At 38.2% G+C, this 24,597-nt stretch overlaps 1 protein-coding gene across 1 annotated transcript in view; it reads right to left on the bottom strand.

Annotated features, from left to right (window-relative positions):
• COL21A1 (collagen type XXI alpha 1 chain) overlaps window positions 1-24,597 on the bottom strand; it is a 245,897-nt gene that overhangs the window by 54,798 nt on the left and 166,502 nt on the right. Inside the window, exons 16-17 of the mRNA XM_068994096.1 lie at window positions 24,535-24,588; window positions 2,501-2,554 (exon numbers count right to left, since the gene is read on the bottom strand). Of these exons, the coding sequence (XP_068850197.1) occupies window positions 2,501-2,554; window positions 24,535-24,588 (108 nt within the window). The remainder of the gene's footprint in view (window positions 1-2,500; window positions 2,555-24,534; window positions 24,589-24,597) is intronic.

The following is a 24,597-nucleotide window of genomic DNA, read 5'->3' as shown; positions in this document are numbered from 1 at the left end:
TGAATTGACCTACTTTTTCTTATTGGAACTACATTAGTGCCCATTTTCTATATCTATGCTAATTATGCAAATCATGGGGCTCTTCTTTAAATGACTTTGCTACTGTCCCATTTGAAAATATCACAGGATCACCTCCCCAGCTGAAATAAATCCTTCTTGACTCTAGTGCCTGTTCACTGCTTGGTCTTCCTGTGCCTCCATATGTGGGGTAAGACTTTGAGAGACATCCTTTTTCCTATTGCTCACATCCAATTGACCTCTGGGCATTGTTGTTGCTTTCTTAGTTCATTTCAAATTAGACGCCCTCTCCCCTTCCCAACTCTGAATGACCCTGCTTCAGAGGGAGGTGGGGCTGTTGGGCTCAGGTGGCCTCCTGCCATGCTCTGCCCTCCACCTCCCATTCTCATTCTGCTGTGGGAGTGACATTCCTAAAATGTCACTGAACACCTTGCTTCCCTCCTTAGAACACTTGAATGACGCTGACAACTCTCAGATTCAAGTCCAAATAGCACAGACATACAAGACACGTTTTGATTTGACCTCTGCCCCTCATTCATTAGTTCTATCCCATCCCCTCCGTCTGTTCTAAGCGGTCAACTGATGTCAGTTTTCTCGTGTTTTGGAAAATGTTACAGGTTGCTGCCTTAGGAGGTCAAACAACTAGACAGCTCTTATTCCTCTTCCAGAATTTGGCCAAGAGAGCATCTTGTTTACTCTTTAAATAGATAAATTTTATACAGTAGTATGTGAATCATATCTCAATAAATGGTTATTAAAATAAGAATGTATCCTTTTCAATGATGTCCTATTTAGCATCATATACGTCTCTGCCAACTTTGCAAGCCTCCTCCATCCCCACCTCGTGTCTCACTCCAGAACAGTTTATACAATGTTTTTGTCTGTTGGTACATCTGACTCCTTGAGGGCATGACCATGACAAATTCATCTTCATTTTCTCCTCAATTAATATAATGTCTGGCACAAAGCAGACAGTAGATGCTTACTGAATGAATGACTAAAAGATTATAATTCTTAAACACAGTGATATACAGTTGAAACCAATGCTAATAAATCCAGCAAGTGGTAGAACTGAGTTTGTTACCTGGATTGAAGTTAACTGAGAATCATTTGCCACTCAGAAAGTAAATTGCCCTTAGGACTAAAGTACTCTTATGTGAAATGAATCACCAGTCCAGGTTCAATGCATGATACAGGGTGCTTGGGGCTGGTGCACTGGGATGACCCAGAGGGATGGGATGGGGAAGGAGGTGGGAGGGGGGTTCAGGATGGGGAACACACGTACACCCGTGGCAGATTCGTGTCAATGTATGGCAAAACCAATACAATATTATAAAGTAAATAGCCTCCAATTAAAATAAATAAATTTAAAAATAAATAAATAAATAAATAAAGTACTCTTAGGATTGATCAGTACCAGCCTTTAAGTTTCAAAGAACAGGCCTGTGCATGCAGTTGTATTTTAAAGCAATATCATCATTTCCCAGTCAAATACATCCTTTATCCTCAATTTTAATTCCAAGAGTTAGTGCTCACATTTATCAATGTTTGTAGGGATGAATCACCATCCTGCTTCTACAAGCTGTGTTTAATTAGCTTTAAAGAGTTTATATAAGCTCTCTGTCCTTCCTACTTAAGCACTACTAATTTTCTTGGCTGCCACATTTATAGAACAAAGAAAGTGAACACATTCCTTTTAGTGGGTCCAAAAATCTTCATCACAAATACTTAAAACCAGCATCACACACAACAGAGGAGTCTTCATTTCTTCGCATCACAAAACCTAATACAATTTTTCCCCCTGTTTTTCAAAGCTTTTTCACACACACACAAAAATATCTGATCTTTGGCAAAGATCAATCTTCGTGGGATATATTTCTAAAAACCAAAGTTTCAGTGACTGGCAAAATAACAGAAAAACATACTGATGTACATTCTTAATTGGAAGAGAATACAGACCAGAAGAATTATATCCAGACAACATGGGCAAACTTTAGATATTTAATCTTCTAATTGCTTTCCCAACAGAGTACATCTCCTGGTGCAGCAAACCTTGCTTCCCACCAGTCAGCAGGAAGGACAGAGGAGTTAGAGAAAAAGGATTAAGTGATCTTTCCTTGCCTTCTCTGAATTGATGGCACGGGGCAGAGGAGGGGATGAAGTCCCACTCTGTAACTCCCAGCTTTCTATTCCCTGGTTTAGGAGGAGAGGTTAAACCTAAATACCTTCACTATCCACTGCCATGATTCCTTGTCATGTCAAGCACCTGCTTGTCATTTTTGTGATAGATTCATTCAGCACATAAATTTCCTGTTAGCAAAACCTTACCCAGTTTGTAAAAGAAGGTTGACTATTTTAATACTTTACAGCATTCCACAGTTCGTACACATCTGGGAGGAGAAGAGGAGAACTTAAATAGTGAAAGGATTTCATGACGGATGAAGAATGTCATCCTTTAGAACTGAATCCAGAAGGTACTCACAGGTTCTCCTCGAGATCCATCCTGCCCCGGAGCACCTGGAGGTCCTGCTTCTCCCTTTTAATGATAAAAAGAAACAGAGAATGCCATTTGCGGGTATGCTCACTAAAATAGTAATATGCAACATTACATATATGCAACATTGCCTGCTTCCCCAGGGGCTGCTCCGTTGGTAAAGAATCTGCCTGCAATGTGGAAGACCTGGGTTCGATCCCTGGGTTGGGAAGATCCTCTGGAAGAGGGCATGACAACCCACTCCAGTATTCTGGCCTGGAGAATCCCCATGGACAGAGTAGACTGGCGGGCTACAGTCCCCAGGGTTGCCAAGAGTTGGACATGACTGAGAAGCTAAGCACACAGCATATATATACTAAAGTACATTGAGACAAACAATTAAAATTACCTCTGGATTTCTTTCCTCATTTTAAAAAATTTCAAGTATAGTTAATTTACAATGCTATATTAGTTTCAGGTGTACAGCAAAGTGATTCAGTCACACGTACATATGCAGGCATATATATATATATATATATATATGTATATGTATATATACATATAGCTTTTGAGGTTTTTTCCATTATAGTTTATTACAAGATATTGAATATAGATCCTTGTGCTATACAATAGGTCCTTGTTGTCTTGACTATTGATGTCAACTTTTCCTGACATCAAATAACTCATTCTGAAATCCATAAGGTGACTGTATAAACATCAAACCTATACATGACAGAAGATAACTGAGTAGTTATAAGATAACTGGGATACCTGTATACTCATTCTTATGAGAACAGGATGACTCTGTCTTCAAAGTACATGTGACTTATATTTACATCAGTCTTTTTCATAGTTTTACTTTTACTTTGAAATTGATCACCCTGTTGGATATGTGACCTTACCTCTCAAGAGTTGCATTTTAAAATCAAAACAAAGCTTTCATTAAGAATGTAGTTTCTATAGGTTATTACTTGAAATTATTCAGCACTTTAATCTGGTATTAGTTTAAAATAAACATATAAATGTGTATTTTAGGTAGCTGTTTAAATTGTAATAGTTTTCAGTTATATATCTTTAAATTATTCTGCTAAATTATTTATGCACCTTATTTTACATCCACTTTCTGGAATGCTATAAGTTTTTCCCAAATGAATCCATTGCTAGCATGTAAAAACATATCATGACATGCTTACCAAAAAATAAGTATTAGCTGAATTTAATCCTAAAAGGTATAATATCTACAGATCAATATGGCCATAAAACTGTCTGGACAAAAATATAGGGCAGTTGGGAAAAGTCCCTTGAAATAGATGTTTTAGGCTTCTTAAAACCTATTGGTCATAAAGAGCCATGAGGTTGTATGTCTGTTTGGGAAAGTATTATATCTTAACAAGCGAAGTTCTCTGCAAACAATTATGCCACACGTGAATTGTACCAGAGAGTGCATTTCACTGGACATGAAAGCAAAAGAGAAAGTAAAACCAAAATGAAAATATTTTTCTTGTAAATAACTCACATATCTCAGTCCAGGTAAGTATAAAAGGTTGGGTGGGGGGGGAAGTCTCAGAATACATGTATTAAAGCACGTGTCAACACCATTTTCCATAGTTCCATATCCTAATGAACTCCCCAGATTGTAAAAAATGAACCACAGAAAGAAGAACCAATAACACTTGGCTAAAACAATCACCCTTAGAAAAAAATCCAACCATATCACATTATATAAACACTGCTTCTGCCACTTTTATGAATTCTTGCATTTCATTAGCACAGTGAAATACCAACTAAAGCCAAATATTTCATCTGTTCCAGTTTTATTTACAAACACTAGATGACAGTTGAGAATAGAAGGGGGCAAAAGATAATGTTTTCCTGTAAATTAACCAAACTAGAGGTCAGGGAGGTCCTACTGACCCAACAGTTCTACAGAAAAGTTTATAAAAATACCAAAGAGAAACAAAAATGGCTGTGAGATTCACAAAAGCTACAAGTTCAAAAGCCTGAAAAATTAGAGAAAATAACTATGGCAAGTTCTGACACAAGGCAAGTACTGACAAGGACGAAAATAACTACGGCAAGTACTGACAAGGATCAGTACTGCAGCTTTGGGCAGGAAAAAGCTCTTTGCAGGAAAGAGCTCTCAGCAAGATGTCCCTTTGTCTTGATGCTAACCTTAAACCAGGAACTCTGTGTTCTACTTATCTCCAGTTCTGACACACTTTTCAGATCTTTGGATCACACAATATTTTGCCTAACTTTTTGAGTCTTTCTGGAGATGAAAGAAGTATAATAGAAGTGAAGAATAAGCATTTGACAGATGATCAGATACCTTCCCCAGTTTCTGGTTCAGTAACCTTCCAAACAAACTGTGGGAACCAGACAAGATATAAAGAAAGATTATGAGGAGTCAACAAGCCTGCACTCAAGCTGGCATGCAGAGGGGATAGCAAGGACTCTGACCCCCATCCCAATGATTAACTGATATTACTTCCTACTTCTTCTTCTTTTTTTTTTTTTTTTACTTTATTTTACAATTCTGTATTGGTTTTGCCATACATCAACATGGCTGAGCAGAATCTTCGGAGATGTTTTTGGGAGACACAAGTTCACCTTCTCCCTAGAGAGCTGGCATTCTGATTAAACATGACTTTCCTCTCCACCAACATTTGTGAGTATTGATTTTGTAAAAGTTGAGCATCAGGACCCAATATGATCATGTCAGGAGGAACCACTCATGTCAGTGGTTCTCAAGGTTGGTCCCTACTCAAGCCAGATCAGCTTCATAGCACTGGGGAACTTCTCCAAAATGCAAAATTTCAGGCCCTGCTACAAACCCACTGAGTCAGAAATTCTGGATGGTGGGGCCCAGCAATTTATGTGAACAGCTAATTCTGATGATTTAAGAACCATGGCAGACTTTTGAGTCATTAGGTAACTTAACTTCCACCACTTCCAGGTATTATCATATGTGATTGTCATACTGAAGCAAATCCGTAGTTTAGATCATCTGTATATGAATTAAAGGGGGCAGGAGAGTTGTCCATCAGTTGTTGTTCAGTTGCTCAGTCATGTCCAACTTTTTGCAACCCCATGGACTGTACTACACCAGGTTTCCCTGTAGTTCACCATCTCCCAGAGAAGCTGAAACTCCAATACATTGGCCACCTGATAGGAAGAGTCAACTCAATGGAAAAGACCCTGATGCAGGTAAAAATTGAAGGCAGGAGGGGAAGGTGACAACGGAGAATGAGATGGTTGGATGGCATCACTGACTCAATGGACACGAGTCTGAGCAAACTCTGGGAGATGGTGAAGGACAGGGAAGCCTGGTGTGCTGCAGTCCATGGGGTTGCAAAGAGTCAGAGATAACTGCGTGAACAACAACAGCATATTCACTGAGTCAGTGATGCCATTCAATCATCTCGTCCTCTGTCATCCCCGCTCCTCCTGCCTTCAATCTTTCCCAGCATCAGGATCTTTTTCAAAGAGCAGGCTCTTCCCATCAGGTGGCCAAAGTATTGGAGCTTCAGCTTCAGCATCAGTCCTTCTAATGAATATTCAGGATTGATTTCCTTTAGAATTAACTGGTTTGATCTCCTTGCAGTCAAAGAGACACTCAAGAGTCTTCTCCAGCACCACAGTTCAAAAGCATGAATTCCTCAGTGCTCAACCATCTTTATAATCCAACTCTTGCATCCTTACATGACTGCTGGAAAAACCATAGATTTGACTAGATGGACCTTTGTTGGCAAAGTACCATCTCTGCTTTTTAGCGCTTTTCTTCCAAGGAGCAAGTGTCTTTTAATTTCCTGGCTGCAGTTACCATCCGCAGTGATTTTGGAGCCCAAGAAAATAAAATCTGTCACTGTTTACACTTTTTCTCCACTTATTTGCCATGAAGTGATGGGATCAGATGCCATGATCTTAGTTTTTTGAATGTTAAGTTTTAAGACAGCTTTTCACTCTCTTCTTTCACCTTCATCAAAAGGCTGTTTGGTTCATCTTCTCCCATAACAGTGGTGTCATCTGCATATCTGAGGTTATTGATATTTCTCCCAGCAATCTTGATTCCAGCTTATGATTCATCTAGCCTAGCATTTTGCATGATGTGCTCTGCAAATAAGTTAAATAAGCAGGGTGACAACATATAGCCTTGACTTACTCCTTTCCCAATTTTGAACCAGTCCATTGTTTCATGTCCGGTTCTAACTGTAGCTTCTTGTCTTGCATACAGGTTTGTCCAACAGTGAGAACAACTAATCTGGGATTACATGACCACTTTGGTTGGTAAAGACCTCCCCTTTTATTACTTTGATCATTAACTCCATCTTAATATGTTACTCTGATTAAGAGGTATTTTTTAAAAAAAGTCACCATCAACAACGTATATCAGTAATGAAGTTCTACAATTACTTGAAAAGTTAATTTCTTCTTATTCTTTGTACTTCTTGTCAAGAGTGATAATCAGAAGGATACAGAATCATACGAATAAAACATCTACTCTTTATAATGTATAGCAGAGATTCTCCAACTCTAGCTGCATCAGAATCATCTGGAGCGTTAGATAAACTGCAGATGGTGGACCCCACTCCAGAGTTTCTAATTCAACAGGTGCTGATACTGCTGGCCTTGCAACCACACTTTGAGAACCACACTGGTTCTAACCCAGATCTCAAGGAAGAGACTCTACACCCTTTCTGCACTCACCCACCCATCCCTAGTGAACCACAATGGCTTTGTCTGGCTTTGTACTTGGTTCTGAGTTTTATAATGGCTAGATTGTTCAGCAAGTGTCTCATTTATGTAGGCACTGGTTTCCTGGCTTTCACATTCTTTAAAGGATAGAAACACATCCTATAGGAGCTTTATAAATCACCCAGAATGCTTAGAATCGCACTGAACATAATATAAGACTATATGTACAACTGCTGGAGCACATCAAGGTAGGCAAAACGGACGGTTTATTGTCAAATGCTCAATTTTGGGAAGATAATGGAAATGGGATAGAGTTATTTGTGGACAGAGCTATTTGCAAATGAAATGGGATACAGCTATTTGCAAAAGGAAATGGGATAGAGCATTTGTGGACAGAACTATTGCAAATGCTGTCGGAAGATTATGCAGGGTAATTATGACAAGATCATGGCCAGTAATCTTGACCCAGGAATGATCTCTTCACTGTTTTAAAAATGTTTCATTGGGAGACGAAAAGAGGATTTCTGCTTAGTTATCTTCCATAAAATTTTCCAATGCTATATACAACTAGTGTATGAAATTCAGTACTGCATCTGGAACTTAATTTCATCACTTGATTCCTTTCATGACCTGGAGATCCTGGTATATACCAATATGTTTGGCTGGTAGGAAAAAAGGCATGTAACATGTCTCAATCTCTAATTTATCATTTTGCTATTCTATTATTAATTCCTTCCTGATATAAGATAAACAGAAAATGTCATGCTAAACATTATTCCTCAATCCAGTCTCTGCAGCTAATGTCAAAGATGATTTATTCTATAGCAAACCAGTTATTTTTAAAAAGCAAATCTAACCAAAAACAGAGATGTGAAACTTGCATTGCATGCGTATTTCCTTTCATGTGGTGGTCTTTGGTACTTACCCACAAAAATGAAAGCATGAGGTGTAATTTAGTATGTGGCCATTGCAACCCTCAAAATCTGGTGGAAGGTGTGTGACCATGAAAATATAATTTAATTTTGAAGAAGATCCTTACTTTGTTATTAAACACTATAATTTACCTTTGATCTTTTTCCATGGTTTATTCTTAGTATGTAAACAAAATTCTAGTATGCCAGAGAATATATTAAAGATGTAAGACTGGGTAAGCTCCTCCTGGCTAACCAAATAAACAGACAAGAAATTTGGAAGACATCATGAATAAAGGAATCACACAAACTAGGCCTGAAATTCAGGCTGTGCCATGTAAAGGACTGTGCACTTCGGGGTAAATGCTTTAATTGCTCTTAATTCGATTTTAATTTTCAAAATGATACTGATATTCTCAACTTCATAGATTTTTCTTTTTAAGAAAATTAAATAAGAGTCTTTGTGAAAGTGCCTTGAACATCTCTAGAAACAGGAGGGAAGATCCAGGAAAGTTAGCTACTCTACTGACATCAAAGGGTTTGGAATTTTAACAGTTCTTTAACTATTATGATTTGTTTCAGGCTACAGTATTTTCAAATAATACGTTATTTTTCTATTTGATAGCTATGGTTTGGCATTATAATTTAGGAAAAACGAATTACTTTTTAAGTGCTTGGAAAAAAAACACATTGATTATTTCAGTGTCACTAGAGGCCAGAAGTCTGGGCATGGCTTTGCTGAGTAATCTGTGTGTGTGCATGAATGCTAAGTCCCTGCAGTCATGTTCAACTCTGTGTGACACTGTGGACTGTAGCCCATCAGGCTCCTCTGTCCATAGGAGTCTCCAGGCAAGAACACTGGAGTGGGTTGCCATGGCCTCCTCCAGAGGATCTTCCTGACCCAGAGGCTGAACCCACATCTTTAATGTCTCCTGAATTGACAGGTGGGTTCCTTACCACCAATGCCACCTGGGAAGCCCAGTTCTCTGAGTAGGGTCTTACAAAGCGGTAACCGGGAGGTCTGCTAGGTTGTGTTCTCATCCAGAGGCCTGACTGCAAAAGTATCTACGTCCACATTAACTTACTTTGTTGTCAGAATTGAGCAAGTAGGCTCTAAGTGGAGCCCCTCATAACGTACCATCATTACAGGAGTGACACCTGTTGGTTAGAAGCAAGTCATAGGTCCCAGGCACACTCAAAAGTAAGGAATTAAAAAGACATGAGCACCAGCAGGTGGGGGTCACTTTCCAGTCTTCCTGCCCCAATTACCACCTGTAAGGGTGGTACTGTTTGCCTGGATACTAACAATATATGAAACTGTCTGTTTACTCACAGCCTAGACAAGAAGATTGGATTTTTAACTCAAGCTTTTGAACTTTTGTCAACTGGTGAGTAATTGTACCTTGGTATAGCTTCAATCTGTATTTCTCTTATTATGAGTGAAGTTGAACATCTCTGTACATTTAAGGGCCACTTTACACCTTTTCTTAAGAATTATATATTCATGTCATTTCCCCTCATCTATGTATTTATATTTATTGAAATATAATTGATTTACAATATTATAAGTCAAATAACTTGTGATTAGACAGTGGAAGTGATGAATATATTTGAGGGATTAGATCTGGTAGACAGAAGCCTGGGGAACTATGGATGGAGGTTTGTAACATTGCACAGCAGGCAGTGACTAAAATCATCCCCAAGAAAATTAAATGCAAGAAGGCAAAGTGGTTATCTGAGGAGGCTTCACAAATAGCTGAAGAAAGAAGGGAAATGAAAGGCAAGGGAGAAAGGGAAAGATATGCCCAGCTGAATTCAGAGTTCCAAAGAAGGGCAAGGAGAGACAAGAAGTCCTTCTTTAGTGAAAAATCCAAGGAAATAGAGGAAAAAAATAGAATGGGAAAGACTAGAGATCTCTTCAAGAAAATGAGAGATACCAAGGAAACATTTCATGCAAAGATGGGCTCAATAAAGGACAGAAACTGTATGGACCTAACAGAAGAAGAAACTATTAAGAAGAGGTCACAAGAATACATAAAGAATTGTACCAAAAAACATCTTAATGGTGCAGATAACCATGATGCTGTAATCACTGACCTAAAAGAGAAGACTCCTGAGAGTCCCTTGGACTGCAAGGAGATCCAGCCAGTCCATTCTGAAGGAGATCAGCCCTGGGTGTTCATTGGAAGGAATGATGCTAAAGCTGAAACTCCAGTACTTTGGCCACCTCATGCAAAGAGTTTACTCACTAGAAAAGACTCTGATGCTAGGAGGGATTGAGGGTAGGAGGAAAAAGGGGACGACAGAGGATGAGATGGCTGGATGGCATCACCGATTCGATGGACGTGAGTTTGAGTGAACTCCGGGAGTTGGTGATGGACAGGGAGGCCTGGCTTGCTGCGATTCATGGGGTCACAAAGAGTTGGACACGACTGAGCGACTGAACTGAACTCAGAACCAGACATTCTGGAGTGCGAAGTCAAGTGGGCCTTAGGAAGCATCATTACAAACAAAGCTAGAGGAGGTGAAGGAATTCTAGCTGAGCTACTTCAAATCCCAAAAGATGATGCTGTTGAAGTGCTGCACTCAATATGCTAGTAAATTTGGAAAACTCAGCAGTGGCCATAGGACTGAGAAAAGTCAGTTTTCATTCCAATCACAAAGAAGGGTGATGCCAAAGAATGTACTGACTAGCATACAGGTCGCACGCTAGCCAAGTTTTACATATATATATATATATATATATATATATATATATATATATATATATATATGGCGCCACATGATTCCTGGTTGGTTGAATCATCCATAGATTCACATTCATGGATACAGACGAGCCACAAACACAAAGGGTAGACTATAAATTATACTTGGATTTTCAACTGTGGGGAAGGTTATGCCCATAACTCCAGTGTTGTACAAGGGTAAACTGTAACACCATAACCAAGGGATCAGGTTAACATACCAATGATCAGACATGTGGATGGTATTTACTCTGATATAATGAGAAGGACGGAGAAGGCAATGGCACCCCACTCCAGTACTCTTGCCTGGAAAATCCCATGGGTGGAGAAGCCTGGTGGGCTGCAGTCCATGGGGTCGCTGAGTCGGACACAACTGAATGACTTCACTTTCACTTTTCACTTTCATGCATTGGAGAAGGAAATGGTAACCCACTCCAGTGTTCTTGCCTGGAGAATCCCAGGGACGAGGGAGCCTGGTGGGCTGCTGTCTATGGGGTCGCACAGAGTCGGACACGACTGAAAAGATTTAGCAGCAGCAATGAGAAGGACACTCACCTCTGTGTTATCCTTCTCCACCACCCCCGAAATAATTCCAGTCTAATCAGACACACGTGAACTGACTGACATTCTAACAGAAACCCTAACCAATGCTCTGCAAAACTGTTATAAAAAGTAAGAAAAGACTAATAAATCATCACAGATAAGAGGAGACTAAGGAGACATGATTAAAAAAAAAAAAAAAAAAGGAATGCAGTGTGTTCTGGATTGGATCCTGGAACAGAATAAGGACCTTCATGGAAAACTAATGAAATCCAAATAAAGTATGGAGTTCAGATTAATGTACAGGAATTTGACAATACTGATTTCTTAGTTTTGACAAATTCATCATAGTAACATCATGAGAAACTTGGTAAGGTGTATAAGGAAACCTCACTGTACTATTTATCTATAACTTCCTATAAATACAAAAGTACTCCAAACTAAAACATTTCTTTAACAAGCCCCAGAAGTTTTTGTTGTTGTTGTTAGAAAATTTCATGCTGATACTAAAACTTATGTGAAGTTTATATGAACCTCAATTATTTATTACAATTTTTAAAAGAAAAACAGATTTAGAGACTTAAACTACCTAATTTCAAGACTTATTCTAGGCTTCCCTGGTGGCTCAGACCGTAAAGAATCCACCTGTAATACAGGAGACATGGGTTTGATCCCTGGGTTGGGAAGATCTCTTGGAGGAGGACATGGCAACCCCCTCCAGTATTTTTGCCTAGAGAATCCCCAGGGACAGAAGAGCCTGGGGATCACAGAAGAGTCCATGGGGTCACAAAGAGTCAGACACCACTGAAGTGACTTAGCACACACATAGATGAGTAAAACAGAACCAAGAGTTCAAAAATCAGTTAACACATATATTGATCAACTGATACTTAGCAAAAATGCTCATGTAATTCAATGGAAAATGAAAACCTTGCAATAAATGGCGCTGTAATGACCAGACCTCCAGGGAGAAAAGGGGAGAAAAGAACTTTAACTTTTATATCACACAGGAATTAAAATAATCAAAATGGATCATAGAACTAAATTTGTAAACTTATTTCAGTTCAGTAGCTCAGTTGTGTCCAACTCTTTGAGCCCCCATGGACTGCAGCACGCCAGGCTTCCCTGTCTATCACCAACTCCCAGATCTTACTCAAACTCATGTCCACTGAGTCGGTGATGCCATCCAACCATCTCATTCTCTGTTGTCCCCTTCTCCTCCCACCTCCAACCTTTCCCAGCATCAGGGTCTTTTCCAGTGAGTCAGTTCTTTGCATCAGATGGCCAAAGTATCGGAGTTTCAGCTTCAGCATCAATCCTCCTAATGAATATTCAGGACTGATTTCCTTTAGGATGGACTGGTTGGATCTCCTTGCAGTCCAAGCGACTCTCAAGAGTCTTCTCCAACATCACAGTTCAAAAGCATCAGTTCTTCAGTGCTCAGCTTTCTTTAGAGTCCAACTCTCACATCCGTACATGACTACTGGAAAAACCATAGCCTTGACTAGACAGACCTTTGTTGGCTAAGTAATGTCTCTGCTTTTTTAATATGCTGTCTAGATTGGTCATAGCTTTTCTTCCAAGGAGCAAGCGTCTTTTAATTTCATGGCTACAGTCACCATCTGCAGTGCTTGTGGAGCCCAAGAAAATAAAGTCTGTCACTGTTTCTATTGTTTTCCCATTTATTTGCCAGGAAGCAATGGAACCAGATGCCATGATCTTAGTTTTCTGAATGTTGAGTTTTAAGCCAACCTTTTCACTCTCCTCTTTCACTTTCATCAAGAGGCTCTTTAGTTCTTCTTCACTTTCTGCCATAAGGGTGGTGTCATCTAATATCTGAGGTTATTGATATTTCTCCCAGCAATCTTGATTCCAGCTTGTCCTTCATCCAGCCTGGCATTTCACATGAAGTACTCTGCATGCAAGTTAAATAAGAAGGGTGACAATATACAGCCTTGACGAACTTCTTTCCCAATTTGGAACCAGTCTGTTGTTCCATGTTCAGTTATAATTATTGCTTCTTGACCTGCATACAGATTTCTCAAGAGGCAGGTCAGGTGGTCTGGTATTCCCATCTCTTTAAAAATTTTCCAGTTTGTTGTGGTCTACACAGTCAAAGGCTTTGGCATAGTCAATAAAGCAGAAGTAGGTGTTTCTCTGGAACTCTCTTGCTTTTTCAATGTTACAGTGGATGTCAGCAATTTGATCTCTGGTCTCTGCCTTTTCTAAATCCAACTTGAACATCTGGAAGTTCATGGTTCTTGTACTGTTGAAGCCTGGCTTGGAGAATTTTGAGCTTGACTTTGCTAGCGTGTGAGATGAGTATAATGGTGCGATAGTTTGAGCAGTCTTTGGCATTGCCTTGCTTTGGGACTGAAATGAAAACTGACCTTTTCCCATCCTGTGGCCACTGCTAGGTTTTCCAGATTTGCTGGCATATTGAGTGCAGCACTTTCACAGCATCATCTTTTAGGATTTGAAATAGCTCAAATGGAATTCTATCATCTCCACTAGCTTTGTTCATAGTGATGCTTCCTAAGGCCCATTTGACTGTATTCCAGGATGTCTGGCTCTAGGTGAGTGATCACACCATTTGTAAGCTATGGTGGTACAATCTTAGAAACTATGATAACTTATATATGCATTTAAGACATTTGAAAATATTTTCTTTAAGAAGAAAAGAGAAAATTTCTGACCTTAAGTTAGGTAAAGATTCTTAAATACAACACGAAGACATAAGCAAAAAGAAATTCTAAGAAGCTAGACTTCATCCGGATTAAAAACTTCTTCCCATTGAATAACACCGTTAAGAAAATGAAAGGCAATCTGAAGGTCAGGAGATGATATTCACAAATACATGTCTGATAAAAGACCTATTGTACAAAGAACTCTTGCAACTCATTAACAAGAAAACAACCCAAAGTGTTTTTTTAAATTGTCAAATGTTTTGAATAGACGCTTCACAAAAGAAGATATACAAATGGCCAAGAAACCCATAAAAAGATGCCAACCCTGTCAGTCATCAGAAAAATGCAAACTAAAACCATATGAGATACAATTATGTACCAAATAAAAGAGCTAAAATACCAAATACTAAGTGTTGGCAGGATGTGGTAAAAGTAGAATTCTCTTGAATTACTAATGGTAATAGAGAATAACACAATCACTTTGGAAAATAGTTTGGGATATTCTTAAGAAGTTAAATATACACTCACCATGCTGCTGCTGCTGCTAAGTCGCTTCAGTCGTGTCCGACTCTGTGCGACCCCACAGACGGCAGCCCACCAGGCTCCACTGTCCCTGGGATTCTCCAGGCAAGAACACTGGAGTGGGTTGCCATTTCCTTCTCCAATGCCAGAAAGTCAAAAGTGAAAGTGAAGTCGCTCAGTCGTGTCCGATTCTTAGCAATCCTATGGACTGCAGCCCACCAGGCTCCTCCATCCATGGGATTCTCCAGGCAAGAGTACTGGAGTGGGGTGCCACTGCCTTCTCCAATACAATGCAGCAATTCTAGTAGGTATCAACCCAAGAGAAATGAAACCATGTCCAATCTAGATGTGTATAAGCATATTCATATCAACATTATTCATAAGTGCCAAATATGGGAAACAATTCAAATGTTCATCAGCTGATAAATGAAGAAACCAACTGTCTATATCCATACCACTAAATATGGTGTGTGTGTGTGCGTTGTGTCGTTCAGTCAGATTCAATTGTTTGAGACCCCATGGACTGCAGCCAACCAGGCTCCTCTGTCCATGGAATTTTTCCAGGCAAGAAATACTGGAGTGGGTTGCCATTTCCTCCTCCAAGGATCTTGCTGACCCAGGGGTTGAACCCCCGTCTCCTGCGTCTCCTGCATTGGCGGGCACATTCTTTGTTACTGCACCACCTGGGAAGCCTTAAATATTATATGATTATATTTAATTGACATTGTAAGAAGCAAAACTATAGTGACAGAAAGCATAGTCCACATGAATGCATGTGACAATTCCTTTGAATGAATGAATGAGTCAATTTATCAATCTCCATCCCTCCCTCTCCCTCACCCTTTCCCCCACCCACACCTCTTTACCCCTCTCTATATAAAATATATATAACATACATGAAAACATAAATATGTATTTTGATATACGAATATACATTTATATATTGACACATATATTATAAACAATATAAACACACATACATATGCCCTATTGATATTGTTTCTTTAGAGCAACCATGACCAATATACAACCAAATGCAATGCACAGATATTGATTGTATCAAGTGTAAAAATAGCTATTTAGGATACTCTTTTTAAACAATTAGAAAAGTTGAATATTAGAAAATAGTTTTATATTGACATTAAATCTCTTGGACATCATGATGGAATTAAAATATTCTTAGGAGGTACAGGCTTCCCTGGTGGTTCAGATGGTAAAAAAATCTGCCCACAATGTGGGAGACCTGGGTTCAGTCCCTGGGTTGGGAAGATCCCCTGAAGAAGGGAATAGTTACCCAGTCCAATATTCTGGCCTGGAGAATTCCATGAACAGAGAAGCCTGGCAGGCTATACAGTCTATGGGGTCACAAAGAGTCGGACACAACTGAGTGACTTTCATATAGGAGATATAAGCTGAAGTGTTTAGGAGAGAAATGCACGGAGTCTAACTTACTTTCCAGTGGCTCAACAAAAAAACAAATTTTAGAAATAGATACTCATATATTTATGTGGTTCAATTTTCTGTATGACTGAAAAATTCCAAAACAAAAAGCTGGGTGGGAGGAAGAAAACAGATTTTAATAAGGTCAGAAAAAATTAGGTATGATTCATTATTCAAACATTCTGAAAAGGAAATATAAACTGCAGACTATTCAGACAAAAGAATATTATTAAGCACTAAAAACAAATGAATTATCAAGTCATGAAAAGACACTAAGGAGTCTTAAACACATATTACTAAGTAAAAGAAGCCAATCTGAGAAGACTACACACAATATAATTCCAACTCTATGACATTCTGGAAAGGAAAATCTTCGGGGACAGTAAAAAGATTAGTGGTTGTCAGAGGCTAGGGGAAGGGGAAGATAAGTAGAGAACAGAGAATTTTTAGGGCAGTAAAGTTATTCTGTTTGAGACTGTAGTGGTAGAAACGTCATTATACATTTGACCACACCCGCAGAATGTACAATATCAAGCATGAACACCAATGTAAACTATGGACTTTGAGTGATAGGATGTGTAAATGTAAGTTCATCAATTGTTAAAAAAAAAAAAGTGTGCCACTCTTGTACGAGAAGTCAGTTCTGGGGGAATCTGTAGGAGGAGGGGACAGGAGGTGTATGGAAGCATTTAGTGCTTTCTGATCAGTTTCGCTGTGAGCCTAAAATGTCTCTAAGAAATAAAGTCTATCTTTTTAATTAAATAGACTTTTAGAAAAATGTGAATGACTCTAGTAAAAAATTTCAAACATACAAGAAGAAATTAACCTAACTATATTAGAAGATCCACACTAATTAGAAAATTCAGGACATAACCAAAGTTAAATATTAAGGGTAGCATGGACCTAGCAAGAAAGTAAATATCAAGAGTGAGCTAACTTAAAAATGTTAAACATTAATTAATTAATTATATTCTCCAGATATTTCATTATCAAAAATATAGGGGAAATGGAAACACATGTCCATGCAAAAATTTGTACATAAATGTTCATAAAACACTATTTATAAGAGCCTAAAATTACAACTCAAATGTCTATGAAAGGATAAATGAATAATATCCATATATTCAAACAATTAAATATTATCAGCAATGAAAAGAAATAAAGTACTAATACAGGGCAAAACATCGAAGAACCTCACAAATGTTAGGATAGGCCAAGAGATGAACCACAAAAGACCACGTGGTTTATATGAAATGTCCATATGGGCAAATTCATGTGGAAAGGAAGTAGGTGAGAGGTAGATTATGTCGTTGTTGTTCAGTCACTAAGTCGTGTCCGACTCTGCAACTCCATGGACTGCAGCATGACAGGCTTCTCTGTCCTTCACCATCTCCTGGAGCTTGTTCAAACTCATGCCCATTGAGTCAGTGATGCCATCCAAGCATCTCATCCTCTGTCACCCTCTTCTCCTCTTGCCTTCAATCATTCCCAGCATCAGGGTCTTTTCCAGTGAATTAGCTCTTCACATCAGGTGGCCAAAGTATTGGAGCTTCAGCTTCAGCACCAGTCCTTCCAATGAATATTCAGGGTTTATTTCCTTTAGGACTGACTGGTTTGTTCTTCTTGTGTCTAATGGACTCTCAAGAGTCTTCTCCAGCACCACAGTTCGAAAGTATCAATTCTTCCATGCCCAGCCTTCTTTATGGTCCAACTCTCACATCCTTACGTGACTACTGGAAAAACCATAGCTTTGACTATAGGAACTTAGTTGGTAAAGTAATGTCTCTGCTTTTTAATACACTGTCTAGGTCTGTCAAAGCTTTTCTTCCAAGGAGCAAGCATCTTTTAATTTTGTGGCTGCAAACAGCATCCATGTTGATTTTGGAGCCCCATAAAATGAAATCTGACACTGTTTCCATATTTTCCTCATGTACTTGCCATGAAGGGATAGGACTAGAGGCCATGATCTTAGTTTTCTGAATGTTGAGTTTTAAGCCAGCTTTCTCACTCTCCTCTTCCATCTTCATCAAGAGGCTCTTTAGTTCTTCTTCACTCTCTGCCATTAAAGTGGTATCATCTGCTTATCTGAGATTATTGATATTTCTACTGGAAATCTTGATTCCAGCTTATGATTCATCCACTGTTGCATTTCACTTGATATACTCTGCATATAAGTTAATTAAGCAGGGTGACAATATACAGCCTTGACATACTCCTTTCCTAATTTTGAACCATTGCTCCATGTCAGGTTCTAGCTGTTGCTTCTTGTCCTGCATACAGATTTCTCAGGAGGCAGGTAGTCCCAGTTCATTAAGAATATTCCAGAGTTTGTTGTGATCCGCACAGTCAAAGTCTTTAGTGTAGTCAATGAAGCAGAAGTAGATGTTTTTCTGGAATTCTCTTGCTTTTTCTATGTATACGTTGGCAATTTGATCTCTGTTTCCTCTCCCTTTTCTATATCAGCTTATACATCTGTAAGTTTTCCATTCATGTACTGTTAAAGCCTAGCTTGAAGGATTTTGAGCATAATCTTGATGGCATGTGAGATGAGTGCAACTCTACAGTAATTTGAACATTGTTTGGCATTGCCTTTATTTGGGATTGGAATGAAAACTGACCTTTTCCAGTCCTGTGGCCACTGCTGTGAAAGTGTTAGTTGCACAGTCATGTCTGACTCTCTGTGACCCTAGGCCTGTAGCCCACCAGGCTTCTCTGTCCATGGGATTTCTCAGGCAAGAATACTGGAGCAGGGTGGCCACTGCTGAGTTTTCCAAATTTGCTGGCATAATGAGAGCAGCTCATTAACAGCATCAACTTTTAGGATTTTAAATAGATCAATTGGAATTCCATAACCGCTATTAGCTTTGTTTGTAGTAATGCTTCCTAAGGCTTACTTGCCTGCACAGTCCAGGATATCCGACTCTAGGTGAGTGACCACACCATCATAGTTATCTGAGTCACTAAGAGCTTTTTTGTACAGCTCTACTGTGTATTCTTGCCACCTCTTCTTAATATCTTCTGCTTCTGTTAGGTCCCTACCGTTTCTGTCATTTATTGATCCCATATTTGCATGAAATGTTCCCTTGGTATCTCCAAGTTTCTTAAAAAGATCTCTAGTCTTTCTCATTCTATTTTTTTCTTCTTTAATTGCATTGTTCCCTTGAGAAGGCTTTCTCACCTCTACTAAAACTTGCTATTCTCTGGAACTCTGCATTCAGTTAAGTATATCTTTCCCTTTCTCCTTTGCCTTTCACTTCTCTTCTTTTCTCAGCTATTTGTAAAGCCTTCTCAGACAACCACTTTGCCTTCTTGCATTTCTTTTTCTTAGAGATGATTTTGGTCACCACCTCCTATACAATGTTATGAACCTCTGTCCATAATTCTTCAGGCACTCTGTCTAACAGATCTAGTCCCTTGAATCTATTTGTTACCTTCACTGTATAATCATAAGGGATTTGATTTAGGTCATACCTGAATGGCTTAGTGGTTTTCCCTAAGCCATTGGTTTTCAATTTGAGCCTGAATTTTGCAATTGGGAGCTGACGATGTGAGCCACAGCCAGCTCCAGGTCTTATTTTTGCTGACTGTATAGAGCTTCTCCATCTTCAACTGTAAAGAAGATAATCTGATTTCAGTACTGACTACGGTGATGTCAGTACACTACCAGATGGTGATGTCCATGTGTAGAGTCAGAGTGATTGCCAGTGGGTTTCTTTTTGAGGTGATGAAAATGTTCTAAAATTAAACTGTAGTGTTGATTGAGTAACTTTGTAGATATACTGCTGCTGCTGCTAAGTCGCTTCAGTTGTGACCAACTCTGTGCGACCCCACAGACAGCAGCCCACCAGACTCCACTGTCCCTGGGATTCTCCAGGCAAGAACACTGGAGTGGGTTGCCATTTCCTTCTCCAATGCATGAAAGTGAAAAGTGAAAGTGAAGTCATTCAGTTGTGTCTGACTCCTAGCAACCCCATGGACTGCAGCCCACCAGGCTCCTACATCCATGGGATTCTCCAGGCAAGAGTACTGGAGTGGGGTGCCATTGACTTCTCCGTAGATATACTAGAAACCATTGAATTTTATACATCAAATGAGTAAATGTATGATATGTGACTTATTTATCAATAAGCTGTTAAAAAGAGTAAACTGAAGTTTACAATTGTGGGTATATACATGTGAATGTATCACCTAGATTAATATCAAAAAGGGCAAGGAAGTAGAAAAAGAACAAACTTAGCCCAAGTTAGCAGAAGGAAAGTGAAAGTGAAAGTTGCTCAGTTGTGTCTGACTCTTTGTGACCTCCTGGACTATACAGTCCATGGAATTCTCCAGGCCAGAACACTGGAGTGGTATCTGTTCCCTTCTCCAGGGGATCTTCCCAACCCAGGAATTGAGCTAGGGTCTCCTGCATTGCAGGTGAATTCTTTACCAACTGAGATATCTGGGAAGCCTAGAAGAAGGAAGGAAATAATTAATTAGAAGAAAAATAAATGAAGCAGAGAATAGGAAAACAATAGTAATTTTTTAAAAAAAAAGACAAAGCTAGAGTTTGGATTTTTTTAAAAATAAAAAGAATAACTCCTTATGAGACTAATTAAGAAAAAAATAATAATAGCCAAGACTCAAAATCAGAAATAAAAAGGGAAAAGTTACAATTGACTCAAAATAAATTTTTTAAAGGGTCAAACTCTTATGAATAATTATATGGACAAACTAGAAAAAAAGAGAAATTCCTACAATCTACCAAGACTGAATAAACAGAAAGCCTGAATAGACCAATGACAAATAAAGAAGACTATATAAAGAAGAGTTGACTCATTGGAAAAGACTCTGATGCTGGGAGGGATTGGGGGCCGGAGGAGAAAGGGACAACAGAGGATGAGATGGCTGGATGGCATCACTGACTCGACGGACGTGAGTCTGAGTGAACTCCGGGAGTTGGTGATGGACAGGGAGGCCTGGCGTGCTGTGATTCATGGGGTTGTGAAGAGTTGGACATGACTGAGCAACTGAACTGAACTGAACTGATATAAGCAATCAAAAGCCTTCCAATAAAGAAAGTCCCAGGAACAGATGACTTCACAGGTAAATTTTCGAAATACTTAAAGAAGAATTAATACCAATCCACCTTACAGCCTTCCAAGAAAAAGAAGACAGAATACTTCCAAACTTATTAGACCAGTATCAAATAAAGCCCAAGAAAACACTACAAGAAAAGAAAACTACAGACCAATATCCTTCATGATCATGCATGCAAAAAGTCTCAACAAATATTAGCAAACTGAATTCAACAGTGCATTGGAAGGTCACACCAATATCCTTCATGATCATGCATGCAAAAAATCTCAACAAATATTAGGAAACTGAGTTCAACAGTGCATCGGAAGGATCATACATCATGATTAAGTGGGACTTATCTCTGGAATGCAAAGATGGTTCAGTATGGATATACCACATTGATAGAATGAAGATAAAAATCACATGATCATCTCAATAAATGCAGAAAAAGTATTTGATGAAGTTCAACACCATTTCATGACAAAAATTCTCAACAAATTACAAGAAACTTACCTCAACACAATAAAGACCATAGATGTATGAAAAGCCCACAGCTAATATCATATTCAATGGTAAAGAGGTGAAGATTTTTTCCCTAAGATCAAGAACAAGGCAAGGATGCCCACATCTACCACTTCTATTCAACATAGTACTGACAGTACTAGTCAGAGCAATAATGCAAGAAAAAGAAATTAAAAAATATCTAAATTGGAAAGGAAAAAGTAAAACTCTCTGTTTGTAGATAATATGATCTTGCATAAGGAAAACACTAAAGACTACATAAAATAATGCTAAAAGTAACAAATGCAGTAAAGTTGCAGCGTACAAAATCAACATATAGAAATAAGTGAATGTTATACAATAACAATGAACCATCTACAAAGGAAATTAAGAAAAGAATCCTAAAATTGCATCAAAAATCATAAAATGCTTAGGAATAATCTAAGCCAAGGAAGTGACAGACTTGAATGCTGAAAATGATAAAATATTGATGAAAGAAATTAAAGACATTAATTAACAAATGAAAAAGCTTTCCTAGCTCATGGATTGGAATACTTTATATTGTTAAAATGTTTATTCAACCCCAAATGATCTATACATTCAATGCAATCCCTACCAAAACCCTAATGGCATTTTTATATATAAACAGCAAAAACAATCCTAATATTCATATAACCAAAAGCACAGATGACAAAAGCAAAAGTAGAGAACTGGGATTTTATCAGACTTAAAAGCTTCTGCACAACAAAGGAAATCATCAACAAGATGAAAAGAAAAGGCATACTATGGAATGGAAGAAAATATTTGCAAGTCACATATCTGATAGAGTTAATATAAAAAATATATAAGAAACTCCTACAACTCAATAGAAAAAAAAATCATAACCAATTTAAAAATAGGCAAAGGAACTTAGTAATCACTTCTCCAAGAAGACACACAAATGACCAACAAGTAAATGAAAAGGTACTCAGCATCACTAATCATCAAGAAAATGCAAATCAAAACTACAATGAGATATCACCTCTTATCAGTTGGCGTTATTATAAATATACACACACACACACACACAAAAGTGCTGGCAAGAATTTGGAAAAACTGGAACCCTTGTACACTATTATAGGGATGTAAATTGGTACATCCACTATAGAAAACAATGTGGAGGTTCCTCAAAAAATTAATAAAACTGTATATTATCCAGCAATATCACTTCTGCATATATAACAAAAAGAATGAAAACCTTGAAGAGATATCCAAACTACTGGGTTGATTGCAGCATTATTCACAATAGCCAAGACATGGAAGAAACTTAATGTCCATCGACAGATGAATGACTTTAAAATGTGATATAGATAAACACACACATACACACACATACACAGAGGAATATTTTTCAACCTAAAAAAGAAATAAATCTTTCCATTTTCAACAACATGGATAACCTGGAGGACATACGCTAGTGAAATAAGCCATATGTAAAATGATAACCATTACACGGTCCTACTTTCATGAGGAACCTAAAATGGTCAAATTCACAGAAGCAGAGAATAGAATGGTTTTTGTCAGGGGCTGGGGAAAGGGAAACAAGGAAGTATTGGTCAAAGAATACAAAGATTCAATTATGCAAAATGAATAAGTCCTAGAAATCTACTGTACAATACAGCTTAGGACCTACAGATAACAATACTGCTTTGTAAACTTTAAAATTTGCTATGAGGGTAGATCTTATATTGTGCTCATATCACAAAAAATAATAAACAATAATAAAAGGGAAGGAAGGAAATTTTTGGAGGTGACAGATATGTTTATACCGTCAATTGTGTTGAGGGTACACTGTACATACTTATGTGCAAACTCTCCAACAAGTTGTATTATAAGAATCTGTGTTCTCTAAAAACATCAAAAGACTAGATTATAAAACCCATGAGAGTTTTGTTCTCTTCTGTGTGTCTAGTACCTACAAAGTATAAATAAATACTTGCTTAATCAATAAACAAATAGGAAATAAAACACAAAACTAGTCAAATATAATTAATAATACATGATTGAGCTCTTGAAAACAGAGCCCCGTACTGTACATTCAGGAAGCACTATCTGTAATCTTTAAGGACTCACTTGACATCTGGAGAACTTCCATAAATTTAAGTGAAAAAATGGACAATGTTTCCAAAGGAAAAGAAAACACCTATAGATCAAGGAAATCTGAACTGAATTTTTGAGCAAGTGAGGCCTTCAAAGTTGTGGCCATTAGGAAGCGTGATGACATCTCTAATCTAATGCTTGACCAAGTGGTCTTGCTGGCTGATGGATTTACACACATTCTCTCCTAGGGATCAAAACAAACACACAGCAGAATAATGATGTGGACTGTTGGCTTATTCCAAATATATTGACTTGAATATATATACGTCCCTGATGTCCTTTTATTTAATAGGTCACACTATAGAAAGACTGTTTCTGTTTGATAATTGAACTTATTTATGTAGAATAAGACGGTGTTCACCCACCATCATAGGAGCATGTGCCTTTGAGTTTTTACAGGATTGATAAGTCATTGGCATGTCCCCATTCTTCTTACTCTAATTCTCCCATGTTTGTATCACACAAGTTATCAGGATTAAGGTTAAAATTGTTAGGGTTGAGGATTCATTCCCCTACTCTCTGAAAAAAAAGTCAAATCCCTTGGAAAACACAGCTAAGTACCTGTGGCTCAGATCCACTAAACAAACCTATCTGAATGGCTCATTGAAGAAGCTTCTAATATCCTGGGATTTTATTTCCAACACATAAGAATTCATGATATATTCAAAATAAATTGATTATGATCTTTAAATTACAACTTTTAGTTCATTCATTTTATACCAATGTCATATGTAAACAAAAGTCTAGTATCTGTACATTTTTCTCATAATCACTCAGTAGTTACAGAAACCTTTTTTGGTAAATACCTTGTAACCAGGGCTACCCATTAATCCATCCTTTCCATGTCTTCCAGGTTCTCCCTGAAAAAT

The sequence above is a fragment of the Capricornis sumatraensis genome, chromosome 22 (assembly GCF_032405125.1).
Source record: "Capricornis sumatraensis isolate serow.1 chromosome 22, serow.2, whole genome shotgun sequence".
Classification (NCBI taxonomy): Eukaryota; Metazoa; Chordata; class Mammalia; order Artiodactyla; family Bovidae; genus Capricornis; species Capricornis sumatraensis.
Note: the sequence above shows the minus strand (reverse complement) of the source record. Positions and strands in the feature narration are given on the sequence as shown.